Source organism: Aethalodelphis obliquidens, unplaced genomic scaffold (genome assembly GCF_003676395.1).
Source record: "Aethalodelphis obliquidens isolate GAN/ISIS:26980383/991018 unplaced genomic scaffold, ASM367639v1 scaffold2, whole genome shotgun sequence".
Lineage (NCBI taxonomy): Eukaryota > Metazoa > Chordata > Mammalia > Artiodactyla > Delphinidae > Aethalodelphis > Aethalodelphis obliquidens.
In genome coordinates this window covers 53696769-53718982 of record NW_020837946.1, presented here as the reverse complement: position 1 = coordinate 53718982, position 22214 = coordinate 53696769, and the positions used below count along the sequence as shown (strand labels likewise).

General features: G+C 36.8%; 1 protein-coding gene across 5 annotated transcripts in view; it reads right to left on the bottom strand.

Annotated features, from left to right (window-relative positions):
* SESTD1 (SEC14 and spectrin domain containing 1) overlaps positions 1 to 22214 on the bottom strand; it is a 142846-nt gene that overhangs the window by 8052 nt on the left and 112580 nt on the right. For all 5 annotated transcript variants that reach the window (XM_027126934.1, XM_027126943.1, XM_027126961.1 and 2 more), the window contains 8 exons: positions 20660 to 20782; positions 12396 to 12590; positions 11756 to 11870; positions 10142 to 10301; positions 6871 to 6952; positions 5648 to 5770; positions 4689 to 4880; positions 2074 to 2195 (listed from right to left, as the gene is read on the bottom strand). In XM_027126934.1, the coding sequence (XP_026982735.1) occupies positions 2074 to 2195; positions 4689 to 4880; positions 5648 to 5770; positions 6871 to 6952; positions 10142 to 10301; positions 11756 to 11870; positions 12396 to 12590; positions 20660 to 20782 (1112 nt within the window). The remainder of the gene's footprint in view (positions 1 to 2073; positions 2196 to 4688; positions 4881 to 5647; positions 5771 to 6870; positions 6953 to 10141; positions 10302 to 11755; positions 11871 to 12395; positions 12591 to 20659; positions 20783 to 22214) is intronic.

The following is a 22214-nucleotide window of genomic DNA, read 5'->3' as shown; positions in this document are numbered from 1 at the left end:
TCTAGGAGAATGTTACAGAAGATAAATCTGACTAAGCTTACTGTCAAACTTTACACAGCATAAACAAATTATCATATAAAAGGGAATGAAATAATAATCGCAAATATTAAAGTTGTGAAATTAGAATATACAGCCCTAACTTACTCTTTTATCTTAAAAATGAAAATGACACATGAACTATTTGTAGAACACAGGAGGAGAAGCCCAAGCAAAAATACCAGGGGTAGATGCTCCGAGGATGACTTAAGTAGAATGAGACCGACTTTATGACAACTGGTTATGAAACACAGAAATGAGATTTTGGCGAGGGGAGGGGGGGGTTCCTGGAATGGAACAACCAGAAGCACCCCACTAATACTGTTACCAGCTGAATTTATAAACTTTTAGATTTTATTCTCTTTTATACATTGGAGATATACATGACTTTAAGCTACTTCTGATTGTTCAAGTTTAGGTACGACTAGAGATTATCTAAGTACAGACTATGAATAGTATTTGTTCCTGGGCATAAAGTTATATCTTCTCAATATCAATTCCAAATAATCATTTGAAGTTCATGACACAGTAGTAGTGCCACTTACCATGTGTCACAATTGTTTTAAGTAGTTTATATACATTTAGCTCATTTAATTTCCTCACTCTTGTAACCTGAGGAGGTATGGAAAATATATCCCTATTTTTATTTTTATTTATTTATTTTTTTGCGGTACGCAGGCCTCTCACTGTTGTGGCCTCTCCCATTGCGGAGCACAGGCTCCGGACGCGCAGGCTCAGCGGCCATGGTTCACAGGCCCAGCCGCTTCGCGGCATGTGGATCTTCCCGGACTGGGGCACGAACCCGTGTCCCCTGCATCGGCAGGCAGACTCTCAACCACTGCGCCACCAGGGAAGCCCCATATATCCCTATTTTTAGATGAGGGAATTGAGGCACAGAAAGGTTAAGTGGCTTGCCCAAGATGTCATAGCTCATAAGTGGCGGAGCTGAGATTTAAACCCAACAAATCTGGATCCAGAGTCCACAATCATACCCATTACACTCTGTTACAATGTAAGGATACCTGTATTCAATGGTTTGGTTTCTCTATTGTTTTATTTTTTATTTTTTTGCGGTACGCAGGCCTCTCACTGTTGCCGCCTCTCCCATTGCGGAGCACAGGCTCCGGACGCGCAGGCTCAGTGGCCATGGCTCACGGGCCCAGCCGCTCCACGGCATGTGGGATCTTCCCGGACCGGAGCACGAACCCGTGTCCCCTGCATCGGCAGGCGGACTCTCAACCACTGCGCCACCAGGGAAGCCCGCTCTATTGTTTTAATTCAACATCCTCTGGATTACTTCTAAATTATTTTTACTGAGAAGGTCTAGCTCCTTGTAGATAAAGCTCCTTCTGATTCATTTACTGGTCTGTTTATTTTCAAGAGGTTACTTCTTATTTTTATGATCAACTATTTGAAATGGAAAGGAATGTGAGAATCACGACCCCATCATTTTACAAATGAAGAAATTAGGACTCCATACAGCACAGTGAAAAGAGAATGGATCTGGTGCTAGACAGACCTGAAACTATATTCTAATTCCACTTAGAAGCTGTGAAATCCTGAGGACCTTACTTAACCTTTCTGAGCTTTAGTTTCTTCATTTGTGAATCAAAATAATCATACTGCTCTAGCCCTGGTCAAAAGTAATTAAGGTGAAGTGTTTAACTTGGGGCTTGGTATATATTTTAAGTTACTAAACATTAGTTCCCTCCCCGTCCCTTCCATGAATGAAGCCCAAAGTCACCAGCTCCTTACCACTAAAGTCAAAGCAAGAACCCAAGATGTCAACCTAGTCGATGATCTTTATTCTACAACAAGCTATCAAGAGCAATAAATTTGACAGCAGCAAGTACCAATTGCTACTATTGTTAAGAGCCCAGTATGGATTTCTTTTCATTTTAAACTAACCTTTTGTAGAAATTGAAAATGTGAACCAAAGCTAATTTACCAGGACTTTTAAGAAATAGACTTTCTTCTCTTGATATCCCTTTAAGACCTTACTGATAAAAACACAAATTGTAAGAACATGCACCATACCCATCAGGATAAACCACAGGAACAGTTAGTCTATCTAAAAGCGATTTCCCAACTGCTTCAATTTCATCAAATTGCTCCTCATCATTAATAGCTTCAGGCTCTTCTGGACAGTCTTGCAAAATCTACAACAAATAAAAATGCAACATCAATCAAGAGACACAGAAAAGGAATCAAGTTCATGCAAGTTTAGTAGATTGAAGGTGTTTTTGTTCTGTTCTTAGCATCTTCGTGTATGCCATTATAGAAGATTGATCAAAGCTGGCTCAAGAAATTCAAACAAAATGAAATACACAATCCCTACTAATAATATAACTGGAGTATGAAGAGGTTTATAGTGATTTCCAAGAAAAAAATAATACTAGACTACTATTTGGAATCTAAGCTCAAACTGTGCTTAAAAAGTAGTATTCTTTCATTCATTAAGTAACTATTTATTGAAAACTTACTTTATGTTTATGTAGCAGCTTGGGATATGAATGAGATACAGATTTTGACCTCAAAGAGCTTACAGACTTCAAAAATGAAAGAAAATATAAATACAGAACAACATATACTCAGAGTACAAACACATAACTGATGTGATTATCTAGCTAGAAACTTTATAGTTATTTTAAAAAGTGATCCACTGACCTGAGTTAAATGATGTAAGCAAACAAACAAAACGAAAATAACAACAAAAAAAGATGTAAATTGATTAAGGTTTTAATTCAAACATAGGAAGTTCTACAGTCCTTCATATTATTTTTCCTTAACTATTACCATTTAAATTTAAATGGTACAAAAGAAAATAAGGAAAGAAAGAAAAAAAATGCTGTGATTTGTAACAGTTAAGTCTACAAGTACAGACCCACACATAGTAGCCACTAAGTACATGTGGTTAGTGAGCTTTTGAAGTATGGCTAGTCCCAAATTGAGATGTTCTATGGGTCTAAGATACACTCCAGATTTAAAATAATAATACTAATTTTAAAAAATTACCTCCAAGAAAAAAACCTACAAAATTTGGGGCAGAAGAAACTATTTATTTTTACAACTTTTTTTGCATTATAGTTTACTTAATCCAATTATGTTTACTTCAGCATTACTCATAAAGGACATTTTCATATTGTAAAATTCTAGATTAAATTTAAATATTTTCCCAATCACTATCATTTGCTATACAAGTTGCTTATAGTTGTGGTTATATTTATGTTTACTGGTATAAAATACAACACACTCAAAAGAAAAATAACATCTGATAACAAAAGGCTTTACATAGGTTGGCACAATAAAATAACTTAAAGAGTTTATTACAAGCATGATAAAGGCCATGTACCAGAAGAAATAAGAATATTAATTTTCTATGAAAAAAAGTCTCAACCATATTCATTCTTACATAATTTCTTAAAGAGATCTAGGTTTTAAAATGTCCTTGCAGATACATTTTTAAAGCACGATCCTAAAAAGTTATCAGTGGTGTTAGAAATCAGGCCAGTGGTCACCCCGGGATGGGCAGCAGAAGCAGGGTGATTAAAAGAGGGTGGAGAGCCTCTGGGGTACTGGTAACGTTCTGTTGTTTGAATAGTGCACTGATTACACAGGCATGCTCACTCTATGAAAATTCAGTGAGCAGAACATTTGAGCTGTACACTTTTCTATGTTAATACTATACTTCAATAAAAAGTTTTCATTAAAACAATCAGTAGATAAACAAGTCAAGCCATTTTATGTACTTTCATTCATCATCACCAGGCCCATTTTACACTAAAACACTGACCTGTGGAGTTCAGTGACCAGCTCAAAAAGAGTTAACTGTGGACATTTCCTAACAAATGTACTGCATAACACAGACAGAAACTGCTTAATTCCTGAGGTTCCTGGCAATTTCTCTTCTGTTCCACAGACTAAGGCTATCACATTTACATCTTAGGTTTCTCATATCTTAAATTGTATTGAACATTCCCTACATATAAACTGTGATCGTTAAGAGATCAAAACAAAGTTAACTACTTAGTAAGACTCCTCTTTGGAGTGGAAATATAAGGCTTGGGTGCTATAAATTTTCACTGTGCAGTTGAGAAAAAGGTTCTATTGAAAATTTGCCTGCATATTTCATTTTTGGTTTCTGGGACTAATGAATTCATTAAATAATAAATTCTAGAATGAATCTTTAAAGACAACACATTAAAAAAAGTTATTTTTATCCTTACTCTCATAATTTTAGCTGGACAGTCTCTAAACATTATAAAAACACAAATGACCTTTTAAAAAATTTATGACAATTAGTAGTAGTTGCCAAAGCAAAGTTTCCTTTCCTGGCATAATGAAACAGATGGGAGTCATGACACCTGAAAGAACAGACAGTACATTCTGGGCACCAGGTCTGGTGAAGAGAGACGTGCTGCTGAGAGAGGACTACTGGATAGTTTCAACTCCTCTAACCACAGTACTCTAGCACTGGTATGGCTTACTAAGAATCTGATTTGAACTTTCTAAGACAATACATTATATCTAAACAAGCTTTAAACAATGAAATTAATAAAAATTTTAAAAAAACAGACTAATAACAAAATTACAAGGTTAACACATTTTAAACGTACAAACACTACTGAAACTACATTTTTAAAAAAGCGAACCTTTTCAGCATTTGAGTGAAACGCAATAGCCATTTCCAGCCTATGTACCCTCTCTTCAGATGCTATTGTAAATTGTTTCCATACTCTGTTCAGTCGAGGAAGTGTATCCCCAGATGATCGAGAGGTGCAGCGCAAAGACTGGCACAGCACAACTGTGGCCTGTAGCAACTGTCTTCCATAGTCATAAGTGCTCTAAAAAAGAAAAAGTCAACATGAAATTATAATAAAAGAATTCTGAAAAGAGGGATGGGAAAGTGTGCAGGAGGACTGAGATTACAATTAAGCAACACTACTAGAAATCAATAATGAGTAAGTCCACTGGCACTTACTGCTACAAGTTGTCTGCATGCATAAATGATAAAGGGGAAGCAATACTTTCAGTTAATTTTTATTAAGTTGATTTTTTGTCTGGCTTCCCTCTCTTACTCTGTTTTCCCCACCTCGGTCTGCTCAACCATGACCCCCCACCCCACACACAAAAAAAAGGTTTGCTCCCTCATTGATCAAAATGAATGGGTGGCAAATGGGCACTTTATATTACATACAGGAAACCACACTGTTACAGTGTGAACTCAATAGTTAGGGAAAATAAATTAAGATACTTTTCACATGCAAAAAAAAAAAATCTGTGTTGCTATGCTAACACTAGTGAGATGCAGAAACTAGGGTTTGTCATTTACTGATTTACTTTCGTGAATGAACAGTTACTGCCTAAAAATGTCATAATATATACCATAAATCAGAGGAAGCATACAGAACCTGTATTCAGGAAAACATAAACCCTCTCAAGTTTATGCAGGCTAGTTTTGATTCACCGGCTGACATTTTCTTAGTTCTGTAATATTTCTGGATTAACGTAACCAATCTTCTTGGACTTGGAAGGTTAAGTTACATTACAATCATGCAGAAAGCTACGCAAACACATAGCTTGTAGAAAAGGAAGATAACCAGTTCTGCACCTGGGCAACATCAACAAATTTTCTATGCTTCTCCAGTAGAACTTTCGTTTCCTGAGCATCATCACCCAGTCTGATGTGGGTCTTAAGAAGAGCATCCAGAAGTTCACTTAGCCATTCTACTGCCTAAATGAAAATAAATAACAGTGAAGCTGGATTCATAACTCTTTATGTCTTATATCAAAACATCATATTTATATAAAGAAAGATTACTATCATGTGATTAATTAATCCATTACTTATAACCTTAATAGCTTATTTCATTCAATGCCAAGCTACATGAATTAATGACCTCTCCTCCCACTCAAAATTTTTAAAAATCTAAAGACAAGACCTATTAAAGAGAAGCACTCATTTAAAATTAACATCGCATGATTTATACTAATAGAACATCATGTGTTTATGTAATATAATCTTATTGGAATCTCATTATAGATTTATGTTACTACTTAAAATCATAAGTTTCTTCTATGTCAAGCTGGAATCATGTTCTTTGATGCTAACTATACAAAGATAGCAAATTGTTTATCTAGCTGAAAAACCTTCTTGTGGGTTAAAAAGCAATAAGCTACACCAGGCTTCATCCTGGCATGTGTAACTGACAACCAAATCAACAGTAATAAATAATACATAATCCCAATTTCTAGCTCAATAGAGCATTTCACTGAGAAGACAAGTCAAATAAGACCAGTAAGGGCTTCCCTGGTGGTGCAGTAGTTAAGAATCCACTTGCCAATGCAGGAGACACGGATTCGAGCCCTGGTCCGGGAAGATCCCGCATGCCACGGAGCAACTAAGCCCATGCACCACAACTACTGAGCCTGCACTCTAGAGCCCACGCACCACAACTACTGAAGCCCGTGTGCCACAACTACTGAAGCCCACGCACCTAGAGCCCGTGCTCCACAACAAGAGAAGCCACCATAGTGAGAAACCCGTGCACTACAGCAAAGAGTAGCCCCCACTCGCCACAACTAGAGAAAGCCTGCGTGCAGCAACGAAGACCCAACACAGCCAAAAATAAATTAATTAAAATAAATTTTAAAAAAATGAGACCAGTAAGGTAAGTGGGAATACAAAACTTTATTATTTTGACAGGATAAACTAGAATGTGACTTAATGAATTTACTTGCTTAGGACCATGAAAAGTACACTTTTGTTTATAGTTAGGTGAAATCAATCTTCTAAGAAAAGGCAAGTGCATAATGTGCCTGATTGATCTTTACCTGGGCAGCATCTTCTTCACATTTAAACAACTGCACCATCTGAAGCATCTTTAATCTTCGCACATCTACCATGTCTTCACATCTAATAAATCCAAACATAAATTTAGGACATTTCAGTTTTGTTGATAACTAGTATACCACCACCATCTGGCACATATGTTTTACAGTATACTAAAATACTCAGTTCTACACTATGGAGACTGTAACTATTTTGTATTGATTTGTAAGAATTTTAAGGATATCTGTATCTGTGTTATATCAAAACCTTAAAATACCTGAATGGTACTAAATCACAAACCCTTCTGAGTATAGTATGAATTCTGCAAAATACTGAAGCAAAGCACAAACACAGCAGTACACTAAAACCCGAAGCAATATCAACTGCCAATTAGCATTAAACAACCTTCAAAGATAAAAATGTAAAGTTTCTAAAATACTAGTTTAGAGAATGATGCTCCAAGGGAATAAAAACAATAAATAAAGCTTTTCATTACATTATACATTACCCAGAGTAATATTAAATTTTGAATTTAAAAAAACCTCCACCTATGTTCTTAAAGAAAAAAAATTCTGTTGATCTCTGGGTGGAGAGAAACACAGAGTATTCTTAAATTTTACTGTGGTCTGCCTGGATAATATACAGATTACAATTTTAAGCTGACTTGATCTAGCTCAGCTCTGATCCCTTCATTTTGATTCCCTTCATTCCCATGCAATTCCATGAACTTTAGATGGGAAGGTGGAAACTCACTGCAGTACCAAATACCAATAACAAGCTACCCATGAGGCACTGGACTCCACTATAGTTAATATTCTTAAGGAAACTTGATAACAATAGGTAAGTCATTGTCACAAGGCTATTTTTTATAAGGATGCCCTCAACAAAAGCCCGTAACATATTGTTAAAATGCAACTTGGTTAAACAATTCTACAAGGGACTGAAGGGAAGTAATCATGATAAGTATTTTTACAATTTGAAGCTAAAAGACAATGTAAGACACTTCAGTGATGAAGATGATATCATACACATATTCAACAAATATTGTCAGGTATGACTAATGTGCTTGAAAAGGATAAGACATGGTCGCTACTTTTAAGATGGTCTCATTTGGGGAGATGGACTTTTAAATAAACAATGTGATAAGCACTACTGCGGAGCTGTATGAGAATAGGGAGGAACAAGTAACAAACTTGCCTTACAAATCTAAAAAGGTTTCCAAGGATAAGTACCCCTGAGTCTTAAAGAATAAGTAGGAATCCAGTCGGCAGAAAACAAGGAAAGACGTATTCTAAGTCGTGGATGCATGAAATAGCATGATGCGTTCAGGAAAGTGAAAACAAGTGTGTGGTTTTGTAGAAAAATCAAAGGAGGTAAGATTATGCAGGATTGGATTATGAAGGGTCTCCTATACTATTCCAAGGAGACTGAACTTCATCTGAGAAAATAGGAAGTCACTGAGACGAGTTTATACAAGGAAGTTGGGGATTAGATGTGCGCTTTACAAAAGATTGTGCTCTTGCACAACAGACCGTAGACGAGCAATGCCACAGGCAGCTAAGATCGGGTAGAATGAAGTGTTCATGATTCAGAGACAGCAGAACTTGGGCATCTGATTAGGCTGTAAGGGATGAGGAAGAGTAATGATTTTAATAAATCCTTGGGATAAATTCCAAGTTTGGTAGCTGATGGTATTTTTAACCTGGATAGGAAACTAAAGGAGAAGAGCAAGTTTTGGAGGAGAATGATTCTGATCTGTCCATATTAGTTTTTTTGAGTAGTGTATGGGTCATCCAGGTGGAGACATTCAGTAAGTAAGAGGAACTACGGGTCTAACATACAGAAGAGGGGTCTGGGTCAGAGTCATAACTACTCAATCATGGTCAATATTAAAGAAAGTCATTGAAGTAGTAGAGTGAGAAGAGAATTTGGCCTCAGAACAAACCCTGAAAGCAGAGAAATTAGCTAGAGGACAAGAAATCAGTGAAGAGAACCAAGAAGAAACAGAGTGCCAGGAGGAGACTCATGAGGGTGTTTTCAAAGAAGACAAGGTCGTCAGGAAGTTTCAAGAAGAAAGAAAAAGTCATTTGTGCCTAATTCTATTCAGAGTGGTCAAGCAATGTCAGGACCAAAAGTATTCCCTGGATTTTGAGCAAGATCAAGCATTTATTACACATGGCAATTACAAAGTCACTTGTGACATCAGTAAGAGTATGTCCAGTGAAATGGTGAGGGGAGAGGGGAGACCGAGAAGGGATGAAAAGTAACTAGAGGCAGTGAGGAAGTATGAGTGCAGATTAGACCATCAATGACAGCTGTCAGGAAGGAGAATTCTAGGGCTAGAAGACAAAGGGTTGAAGGTATATGCATGTGTGTAATTGTCTAATTTTTTTTTAATAGGAGAGATTTAAGCATTTAAATGAAAGGCAGGGATCAGAGTAGAGAATGGGAATTGATGGAGTGAGAAGATGATGGGGACACACGGCTTTGATAAGAGCAGACATATATCATCTTTGTGATGAGAATAAATAATGAAATGGATATGTTTGCAGATATGAGGATAGAAGGAATTTCTAATGACTATTTTCTCTGTGATGTAAGGGAAGAGTTTCTGTGAGGTTTTTGTTGATGACCTTAGAATTTCTAAGTGTACAAAGCTTTCACACAACCATGCTAGCCTATATATACTAGCATATGTTAATTTAATCCTTTACTTTGCAATACTCTGCAATTGCTATTGCAAACTGAGTTTTCAAAGAACCCTTTAAATTCCTAGTTCTACATCAAAGGAAACTAAAACTCATCTTACCCAGAGTTTACTGTCTAATCCTTCTACAGCAAATATGAGAACAATGGATGCATGAAAATTTCTGAAACGTTTAGATGAAGAAACACATCAATGTAAATGATAGATTTAATAGCAACTCTAAACTAAATGAAAATGGAAAAGCAAAATTCTCCAAAAAGAGTTTTCTTAAAAGATAGACGAGTCATAGGCTACACTGGGGATATGGAATGTGATGTACTTGAGTGGAACCGAAAATTTTACCACTGAGTAAAAAGGGAAAATGTACGCATTAATTGAACAAACTGCCATTATTTGTTAGTACAATTATATACAATAATCACTACATTCACCAAAAACCTACTACATGCCTACTATATAACAGGTAAGAATTTTTACTTTGTATGGAAAATATAATTACATCACTTCTCATTTTAATTAATATTAGGTTGTCTTAGCAAAAATTAACATGAACAGTCAAACTTTGCCTTTGTTTCCTAAGCTGCATATCTTCCATCACTCCTTGTATGTGGTCCACATTTTCTTTATTTTCAATGGTTACATCCTTTCCATAGGCCCAGGATGCCTGATTGGAGATCTGATCCAGAAGACCTTGACCTTTTTCACGCAAACCTTGCAATCCTACATCTAAAACAAAAGTTATTATATTTAATCTCTTAAACCAGAGAAGCTTTCCCTCCCTTAAGTAAATCCTCTCAGCAGATACTGTACTTGGATTCCAAGTATAACAACTTTGTACATTAAGCTACTTTGGGATGGAGGCCTCTGAATATTTCGATCAATAAAACCCCTTTAAATGTGGCTCAAACTGGAGCTCCCTCTCATTCAAATTCTCCCTAAAGAGAATTTCCAAAAGGTGAATTTCCATAGATAACAATTACTTTTCAAAACTGCAAATAGGAAGTGTGAGAATTTCTATTTTGATAAGATTTTCCATTTTTTCCTTTCTGTTTTTATGTAGTCCAATTTTTAGGAGAACAAGGCAAATATTCTGTTCAAAAAATATATGAGTTACAAGACATTAAAACATTCAAGCAATGTATTCTCACTGTAAAAGGACACTGAACATTTTGAGTATAGGCGCTGTCCAGCTTACACCCAACGAGAAGCAACACTTAGGATATGTTTACAAGACTCTAAATTAGGTACATATACCAGAATTCTTTTAGCATTTTTAAAAGAAAAATATGGTTTAAGAAAACTTGTGACATTTTGAAATAAATTTCATTTGGCATATTAAATACTAAACATGTATTCCTCATATCATCTGTTAAAAATAACGAAGACTGTAAGCAAGTAAAATGCCAATACAAACGTGATTTTTCAAACCCATTCCCTCAAGTCCTTTTCAAAATTAATTAAATTGGTTCAATCACATGTCACCATTTTCCACTAAATATCTGCCTTAAGTTACTGCTTTCCTCTCCTCCATTCTCCTTTGCCCTCCTGTCCCACTCAATACAACTCCCCTCCCATTTTCACATCCACTATCCACCTCTCCCAGTCACGTCTTAGGGAAATTCACTGTATTTCCTACTGTAGTAAAATGTAAAAAGCCTTGGTGTCAAGTAAGGGTACTAGCTTAATGAAATTGGACCATCCTCTCCTTGGAGAGTATGTAACCTCGGCAGTATTCCCAGTTTGGAGAAACAAATGCACAGAACCAAACCAACTATTTTTTCACAAGGTTAGGATATAGCAACAACAAAAATCATTGCATAAAACACAGTTTGGGGCATACAGGGTTTACCACAGAACATTTCACAGCTAATTACAGTTTATGCATGCACTACAAATAACTGTTCATAGAATATGCAAGACATAGCACCTGTAGATTCGGCTGCGTAAACAAGGAAGGCTAAAGGCCCTGTGAAGGAAGGGTGACTGACCAACAATGAAAAATAAACACTGTAGCATAAATTACACCCTTTAAGGGGATAAAGCCTTTTTTATACCAATTTTTCCTATGGTCCCTGTTAATAATTATAATTAGATCAGTATAAGTTGACTTGTCTAACCATGGTAGTGATAGTTTTTAAAAAAAGAACCCTTATGTTTCAGCATTTTTAAAATCTGCTTACCAACACTTTTCAGCTTCTCTTCAAGCAGTTTTAAAGTTTGCTGAATCGATGCTCCATCAGCTGGTGCTACATCTACGCACAACATCCCTAATAAGCCATCCAACTGCTGAGACAACTAAAGCAGAGGGACACCAAAGAGATAACCCTGATGTAATCAGCATCTAAAGTGTTTAATGATTAATGAGGTTTATATCTAATGAGGTTATCACAATTATACTTGAAAAAGACTCTGCTGTTAAAAGACAAGGACAAATAATTAGAATACATGTTATCTGAATGACAGAACACACAGATGCATGCACCAGGAAGACAAAGTATGTCCAGGTCAGCAGAATGTTAAAAAGTATTGAAACTTCCATTTCAATCTATGTTATAAAGCATGAAGACTGAAAAAACTATCCAAATGAAATTATCTAAGAGGTTGGGACACTCTATTTAGACAAAAAAAAAAAAAGTTTAGTTGCATGCAGAATGACTTAAAATTTTTTAAAAAATCAAAGAAGTGTATCTTATTTCCCCCACCAGTAAATTTTACTGTTCCAGAAAAATAATTAGGAGACATGCAAACCTGCAAAAATGATGTGCAGATAAGTATTCAGATAATTTGAAGAAAAGAAAAGCAATCAGAGTAGACACTTACATCTTGGGCAACACCATGAAATTCAAGAGCTGCTTGTAAGAGATTCTGCCTAAATTCCAGCTGACTGGCCTGTCGATAACAAACATCACTAAGTTGTTGCTGCAGCGACTTCAGTTCCACAAGATCTTCCTCATCCCCAGCATTTAAGAGTGCTGCAATTTGCTGATTAAGTTCCACATAAACTGCAAACCATTCCTGTAATATAGAGGTTGTAAAGTAAATTAAGGATCAAATCAGTTCCTGAAGAATACCTTACATTTTACAATATCTCCAGATATACTAAGTAACATATATGAGAGTTTTCTAAAGCAAAATTATTTAAATTGAGGACGAAAAGTCCCCAGCGCCCAAATCCTTCCACTGCGATCCCTGGAATTCACTCCTGCCAATAGCAGGATCTATTTGCTCATCCTGGCCTCTAAATGTCCCCTTCTCTTCCCTGTTGTGTGTGAAACCTGTCACCCTCAGAGGAAGCAGTTAGCTCTGCAGCCCTTCTGATGGCTGTTTTTGCTTGTACAGCCAACCTACCACAAGCCTGGAAGTGGGGGAGATGGCTGCCTCACTCCTCATTACTCTTTCCAAACCATTTCTTCTGCTCCTTCTCTCAAAAACCACATCTCCAATGAAATGCATGTAGTCGGATTACATCCTGCCAACGTTTTCTGTTGCAGGGCCTCATCTCAGAGCTAGCAGACTTCCCTGAACTTCCTCTCAGTGCCAGCCTTCTTCCTGACTTCCACTGTGTAGACATCCAATCAACACTGAACTAAGTCTTAGTTCCTTGACTCCCTCCCTCACTTCCAACTATCCTGTCCTCACCCCACCTCAGCTACCTACTCCAACAGACACAAAATTCTGTCATTATCATATACTACCATACAGCCCCCGAATCTTAATTTCAAGAATCCCATTCTCTGATCACCAGTTGCTGACTCTCCAATTCACATCCTTGAGTATGCCTGCTCCTACAGCCCCATGAGGTCCACCAATCCATTGATCTCAGCATGTTCTACTGTCCAGCACTCAGGAGCCTCAGGTCCTCCCTTCTACCCTTTGTCAGAGTCTATAACCACCTCCCAGGGCACAACCCATGCTCATGCCCTGCTCTCCTTCCTTCCATCAGATTCACCCGTCAAAAAAGAAGAACAGATGCAGAAAAAGCATCCATTTATGAGAAAAACTCTCCAGAAAGTGGGCATAGAGGAGACAAACCTCAGCATAATAAAGGCCATATATGAAAAACTCACAGCTAACATCATACTCAATGGTGAAAAGCTGAAAGCATTTCCTCTGAGATCAAGAACAAGACAAGGAGGCTCATTCTCACCACTTATATTCAAAACAGTTTGGAAGTCCTAGCCACAGCAATCAGAGAAGAAAAAGAAATAAAAGGAATCCAAATTGGAAAAGAAGAAGTAAAACTGTCACTGTTTGCAGGTGACATGATACTATACATAGACTATCCTAAGGACACCACCAGAAAACTACTAGAGCTCATCAATGAATTCAGTAAAGTTGCAAGATATGAAATTGATTACAGAAATCTGTTGTACTTCTATACACTGAAAACAAACTATCAGAAAGAGAAATTAAGGAAACAATCCCATTTACCATTGTATCAAAAAGAATAAAATACCTATGAATAAACCTACCTAAGGAGGTAACAGACCTGTACTCGGAAAACTATAAGACACTGATGAAAGAAGTTGAAGATGACACAGATGGAAAGATGTACCATATTCTTGGATTGGAAGAATCAATATTGTTTAAATGACCATACTACCCAAGGCAACCTACAGATTCAGTGCAATCCCTATCAAAGTACCAATGGGATTTTTCACAGAACTAGAACAAATAATTTTAAAATTTGTATGGAAACACAAAAGAACCCAAACAGCCAAAACAATCTTGGGAAAGAAAAACAGAGCTGGAGAAATCAGCCTCCCTGACTTCAGAATGCAAAGCTACAGTAATTAAAACAGTATGGTACTGGCACAAAAAAAGACCCATAGATCAATGGAACAGAATAGAGAGCCCAGAAATAAACTCATGCACTTGTGGTCAATCTATGACAAAGGAGACAAGAATACATGATGCAGAAAAGATGGTCTCTTCAATAAGTGGTGCTGGGAGAACTAGACAGCTACATGTAAAAGAATAAAATTAGAACATTCTCTAACACCATATACAAAAATAAACTCAAAATGGATTAACGACCTAAATGTAAGACCGGATACTATAAAACTCCTAGAGGAAAACACAGGCAGAACACTCTTTGACATGAATCGCAGCAATATTTTTTTGGATCTGTTTCCTAAAGCAAAGGAAATAAAAGCAAAAATAAACAAATGGGACCTAATGAAACATAAAAGCTTTTTCACAAAAAAGGAAACCAACAAAAAATACAACCTACTGAATGGGGGAAAGTATTTGGAAATGATATGAAAAATAAGGGGTTAATATCCAAACTACATAAACAGCCAATATAACTCAACATCAAAAAAATAAACAGCCTGATTAAAAAAATGGGCAGAAGACCTGAACAGACATTTTTCCAAAGAAGACATACAGATGGCCAACAGGTACATGAAAAGATTCTCAACATCACTAATCGTCAGGGAAACATAAATCAAAACCACCGTGAGATACCACCTCACACCTGTCACCTCACACCTGTCAGAATGGCTGTCATCAAAAGGAACACAAACAACAAATGTTGGCAAGGATGTGGAGAAAAGGGAACCCTTGTACGCTATTGGTGGGAATGTAAATTGGTGTAGCCACTGTGGAAAAGAGTATGAAGGTTTATCGAAAAACTAAAAATAGAACTAACATATGAACCAGCAATTCTACTCCTGGGTTTATACCCAAAAAAACCCCCAAAATGCTAATTCAAAAAGATACATGTACCCCAATGTTCACAGCAGCACTATTTACAATAGCTAAAATATAAAAGCAATCTAAGTGTCCATATACAAATGAATGGATAAAGAAGATGTGGGATACACACACACACACATACACATACACACACACAGACACACAATGGACTACTACTCAGCCATAAAAAAGAACAAAATGTTGACATTTTTAGCAAAATGAATGGACTTAGAGGACATTATGCTATGTGAAATAAGTCAGAAAAAGATAAATCTATATGATACTGTATGATAATCCATATAAATGTGGAATCTAAAAAAATAAAACAAACTAGAAAATATAATAAAAAAGATGCAAACTCACAGATATAGAGAACAAACTAGTGGTTACCAGTGGGGGAGGGCAAGACAGGGGGTGGGGATTAAGAGGTACAAACTATTAGGTATAAAGTAAGCCACAAGGATATACTGTACAACATGGGGAATATAGCCAATATTTTATAATAGCTATAAATGGAGTATAACCTTTAAAAACTGTGAATCACTATATTGTACACCTGAGACTTATATAATATTGTGTATTAACTGTACTTCTATTTGAACAAACAAAACCTCTGACCTGGTTTCTCTTCCTGCTGTGTGCCTCCAGCAGCTGAAGGTGGCTGGATCAAATCAACTATGTGGATAGGTGTCTTTTTAAAGTTGTGACCAAATAACCTCAAATGGGCCTTCAGAAACCCTATTGTATTTCTCTAGTTATTTCACCTCCCTATTCTTATGATATGTTTTTTTCACTTCTTAAATATCCAACTCCCTTTCACCTCTTCACTCTAGCCAAAAATCCAACTTCATAATTCACTATGACGCCATCAGAAGAGAACTCTTTCATCCTCTCACAGACAAATCTATGACCTTCCCCGCTTCTGTAGCCCTAGGTTCTGCCCTCTCTGCTAAAATAATGAAGGAACTCTGCCTGATTCTAAGGCCAACTGCTCCACTGCACTCTACAGACTAACCTTTGCTGCCTATGCAAGGCTTTGCTCTTGCAATTATCTTCTCTTTTCAAATGGATTATTCCCATCAGTGTACAAATAAACTGCATCTTCTACTAAAAAACAAAATATATACTTAAGATATGTGGATTTTAATATATGTAAATTAAAGATAAAAAACCTTCCCTTAAAGGAGATCGTTATGCTCACTCTATCTTATTTCCTATTCTTTTTTTAATTCACTCTGATCAGGATTTTGTCCTTCCCACTCTTATCAAAAAAATCTCAGTCTTTATCTTATTGGACCTCTCAGTTGATTTTAACAAAGGTGACCACCTCTCCCTCCTTTTTCACTTCTTTCCTGAGCCACAAAGATCCTTTTCGGCCTCTTCTGCTGGCTCTCCTTCCTCTCCTTGCCCTCTAAATTTAGGAGTGACCCAGGGTTCAGCTTTCCAAAGGCTCTTTTCTTCTAAACCAATACTCATTGGGTTTGGATGATTTCATCTTGTCCCACGCCTTTAAGTAACATCTATAGACTAATAATATCTTCAACCCTGACCTCTTCCCAAGATACTGATACCCAACTATCTAACAGCTATCTTCATTTGGATGACTAACCTGCCCCCACAGATACTGATTCTCCAGCCTCCCAAACCTACTTCTCTCAGTTTTCCCCACCTGAATAGTCATTAAGGCTAAACACATGACTCCTCCAAGAGCCAGTCCTGCCGGCTCAACCTCGTAAGCCTGACAACTTCTCATCACTTCTGCTGCCTCCATTCTGTTAGCTTCCTGTCTTCCTATTTCACTGTGTGTCCCTGCTCCCTATCCCCTATACAATAGCTGGTGATCTTTTAAAAACATAAATCAATTATCTGCTCAAATACTTCTCCAATGATTTCACATAATATTTAAAACAAACTTCAAGTTCCTTTTTCTGGGCTAAAATCACATGACATGTTTTGGCCCCTGACTCCCTATCTTTGCTCACTGCACTCCAACACTGCCAACATACCTGCTGTTCCTCTATCATGGCAAGTACGCTCCTGCCACAGAGTGTTTCTACTGCTGTGTCCTCGATCTGAATTGCCCTTTGCTTGGATTACTCCTTCATATCATTTCAAGGTCTCTGATTAAATGTCATCTCCTCAGAGAGGCCCTTCCGGAAAGCCTTACCTATACTGCTCTCCACTCCCTCTTTCCTCAACTTGAATGTAAGTTCTGTATGATAAGACAGTGCTATATTCTCAAGAGCCCAGAACAAGTGACATTTAGTATGTGCCCTACTAGCATGTACTGAGTGAACACATAAAACACTTTTTATATTAGGTATTGTAGATTTGTTGACATTAAATTAGGTAGGTAACAGGTACTGTTCCAAATGTGGTCTCTCTTATGCCCTGTACCTAAAACTTGGGTTTCTCTAATCTGTCATATTGTCTTATTGCCTGAACTACTATGGAATTTTTGAGTATGATTACAGAGATGATGTAGTCATACGTAATGCAAAGAACACCAGACTTGAAAGACAGACTCAAGGTCCGTCTTTTTCCTTCCTAAGGGTGTGATCTTCATCAAGTCACTTAATCTCTCAGAATCCTTTTCTTGATTTATAGCAGTATGTTCAACTGGTGGCAATTTTGCTCCCTAGGGAACATTTTGCAATATTTAGAGACATTTTTGGCTGTCACAACTGTGAGGGAGGGATGCTACTGCGCCTAGTGGGTAGAGGCCAATGATACTGCTAAATACCTACGATCACAGGACAGTCCTTACAACAAAGATTTATCAATAAATAAATCAGTAATGCCAAGGTTGAGAAAACCTGTTCTCTACAGCTGTCCTTCCGTGTCCTTGGGGGATTGGTGCCAGGGATTCCAAATTCCAGCCATGCTCACGTCCCAATTTATGTAAAATACTTTCTAACCACAGAGTGATTATAAAGGTTAATGGAGACCGACTGATTTAAAGCAGAAAATATTGCCTGAGAAGATGATCACTGTTGTGTTCTAAATAGAAAGGGATTTCACAGTCTTATCTATAGTACTTACAAATTTAGTTAATGCTCTAAATAAGTTGGTCTAATTCTTTGAAGAAGTAATAACAGTGATTCAGAGAAAAACAGTAAACTAAAGGATAAAAGACCTGAGATATTATTTCTTGCAGTGAGACCTCTCTACATCAGATCACCTGGAGTGCTTATTAAAAATACCTAAGCGCCCCCCAACCTACCAAATCAGATCCTGTGGGGGTGGGGTTCTGCCACAGGCCTTTTAACAAACACATCAGGTGACTCTCATGACCATTAAGGTTTAAGAACTACCATCCTCAAGCTGATTTTTTTTTTCCTCGTTTAAACTTGCAAACTATAGGCCCTAATAACCAGACCAGAGATGCAAACAATTTAAGAACTTGTATGTCTCATGAAATTAACACCTGAAATTAGAACTGATGTTGTCATAGAGAAATAATCAGTCTCTCTGGGATATGGGGAAAAAAATCATATACATATATATATACACACACACACACACACACACACACACACACATTTTAATCAAAATGTTCCTTCCTAGGAAATTGGGGAACATAAAATTTATAGAACCTCAGATGAACAGGCTGCATTCAGTTCAGTTATGGTCATTCTCTGGTTTACCTCTTATAAACATTTAACTGTATAGAAAATGATTATTTCTAGCCCCCCCCCAACGAAAACACACACACACACACACACACACACACACACACACACACACACACACACGCACGCACGCCCAGAAACAAAAACAAACTTAAAAAAACAATCCACCACCAAGATACGGGATTTGGATTAAGATGGTAGATAAGAAATGAACCTGGATGTTCACATACAAGGAAAAAGCAGTCATCAGGACTGACACTGGAAATATATGTGAATTGGTGGTGATGCACAGTTGGTGAAATGATGGGTATTTATATTTTATACTATGATATATGAATCTCAATCTAGGAGGAAAGAAACACTGCCAACACACTTAGGCTAATACCTTAGGAAGAAATGGGGTCTTGATTCTTTATGCAGACCTGTTTTGCTTACTATAAGGCACAACACACCAGTATTCTCTTCGGAGACCAGAAGTCAGTACTGTGGGATGGGGAGACACTGACAGAATCCTAAAGCAACTTCAGAGATTTATGCTTCTGCACCTTCCTATTATGTGCTTTTCCTACCACTCACCTACCTCCACCTAAAAGCTAAAGTAAGATTACTGGACTAAAATACTTTAAAAATTATTTTAAGTTATTATAATCATTTTCATACACCTTAATATTCTTTCTGTTGTGCTTACCTACTATTCAAAAACCAAGTAAACTTCTCATTGCCACTCCTTGACAAAGAACTATATATTAGTAGCATTTTCATTTTCTATATATTAGCATTGAATATCCTAATCAATTTGGGTTTATTTTTAGCTTTATTTCTAAAGTATGGTTTTATAAAGAATCTAAAATTTAATACTTGACAGAGTGCTTTAACACAAAATGGTACATTAAAAGTTTCTCCAAATTCTACCCATATTAAGCAATCAATACACTAGAAATTTGTCATTATAGTTTCATAAGACCTGAACAATTCCATAATAGGCTTTAAAGTGCTGACTTTTATTTACAAAGAGAAAAGAAAGCTTTTAATAAAATATTAGAACATCTTAAAAATCATAAGCTGATACACGCGTCCTGCAGCAAACAACCTATTCTCAAGGTGACAATGCAGTGCCACCTATTGGTTAAAACAGCACAATTGAAGTTTTGCCTTTTAGAACTTCATGGAATATTTTTTTCTGAATATTTTCAATCTATGGTTGGTTGAATCCTTGGATGTGCGTGGAACCTGTGGATACGGAGGGGCCAACTGTATATATATTATCTTTGCAATTTTCCTAGTTAGTACTTGTAAGAGACTTAAATATGAAACTCCATAATTGAAAAATCTATATATTTTATGCATTTCACAGGTTCCAACATAATGGTTTTTCCTTTTATGCTGAAAAAAACCCTGAATACTTTGTATTTAACTTACAACTCCTGTTCCTGAGGTTATACTTTTTAAATTCAAGACTAGATAAAGGTTGTATTTTTGTACTATCACTCTTTCTTCTGTTACAGTAGTTTTTAAAATTTCACATGAATTGTGTTTCTATAAAAATATATAATTAAGCTATACTGGAGACAAAACCAAAACCAAACTTCTAATGAATATGTACTAAGTGGTCAAAATGTACTTGATAGCCATTAAACATACCGTACTTTATGCCCCTAAACCAAACAGCAACTTATCACTTAGTACCACACATGTTATTAATTATGCACATTAATAATAGCTCTGTAACTTGCAGAGGAAAAAGCCTCTCACACTGTGCTGGCTCTCGATCTCTTCGTGCTTCTGCTGTAGGGCTTGGGAAGCCCGAATGGAGTCTCCAATCCCCCACTGGGCTCTCAGCTGTTCTGATCCAGGCCCTTCAAGCCAGTTCACAACCTATGAATGGAAGTTGAGATGAAAATTTTAAAATAATCAAAAACTTTTCAAACTTTCATTCTAATTGGTTTTCCCTTCCCAAAGTTCCTCAAGTATTTTTTATTTAAATTATTTAAATTCTATTGTATAGGCAGTAAACATTTCTTCTGGAACTATACAGCTATAATGTGACAACTTTTCCAAAACCTAAATTTGATAAAATGTACACTACAGCACCTTAGGCTTTCAGCTATCTGATCACCTGCCAGGCTAAAAGAAATATGACATGCTCCCATAAGAGAGGCTTAAAAATTAACTTATGATGATAAGAAAATTAGAGAACTATAGGATTTAGAATTGGAAGGGACACCAGAAATGACATTGGTCAAATTTCTTATCTAATACTTAAGAAAACTGAGTTTCAGAGAGATTAAGTGACTTGTTCCAGGTAACATAATTCATTATTAAAAAACTAGGACTAAAAGCCACGCGTCCTGACTCATACTCTAAAGTTCCTTCCAAAGCACTCATAAACCAGAATCAATTAACTGATATAAAGTTAAAATACTATTTTTCTCACTTGGAAAAGAAAATTAAAAACTGTAGAATTATACTACTGCAGGGGGGTCTTCTTAGGATCAGCCAAACATTCAGACCCACGAGACCATCTGAAGTCCCCCTGGCACCAAGTCTACTCAGAAGGATGAAGGGAAGGGACTACAGTCTGCCAGGGTAGCAGGACTGGGTGTTTCTCTTCTGCCGGGTCCCTGAAGCAGTCCAACAGTTCAGGAGATGAGATCCATATGGGACAGATATGGGAGACACTCTGGCATCAAAACCTCACACCACACAAGCATCATGCCCATTATAAAAGTCACTGAGCTCCAAGATGCCCGAAGTTATGCCTTCCATCAAGTATTAAGAGTTCTCCCAGTCCAGAGCCAGAATAATTTTTACTACAAGCAATGTCGCCTGGTAACACAGTTGGCATTTTTATCAGGTTTTCAAGGGAACAGACCTAGATAGTTAAGCAAAGATCAAATTCTCATGCAGAAGAAAGGGTTTTGTTTTCTCTACCCACAAACATATATACTCTAAAACTACACAGACACAGTGAAGTAATTCTAACAGAAAAAAATATTGCCCAGCTTTACCAAGCTGAATTATTATTTATCAAGCTAAATTACAATTAGGAAGTCAACAACAGCTAAACTTAGGATATGCCTTAAATCTAAACTTAGGATAGGTCCCAAGAAGTGAATGAGGATGTCTGTGCAGCATAATATTAGAGACTCAGTGGAAAGACAGGCTTACCTTATCACAGACCCACAGTGCATTCCATAGTTATTACCAGGGTAAAATATATTTAAAATCTAAGAGTTTATGTAATTTAAATAATCATATAAAAGTACCACATCATAGGGGAAAATCATGTGTGTTTCCTTCCATTAAT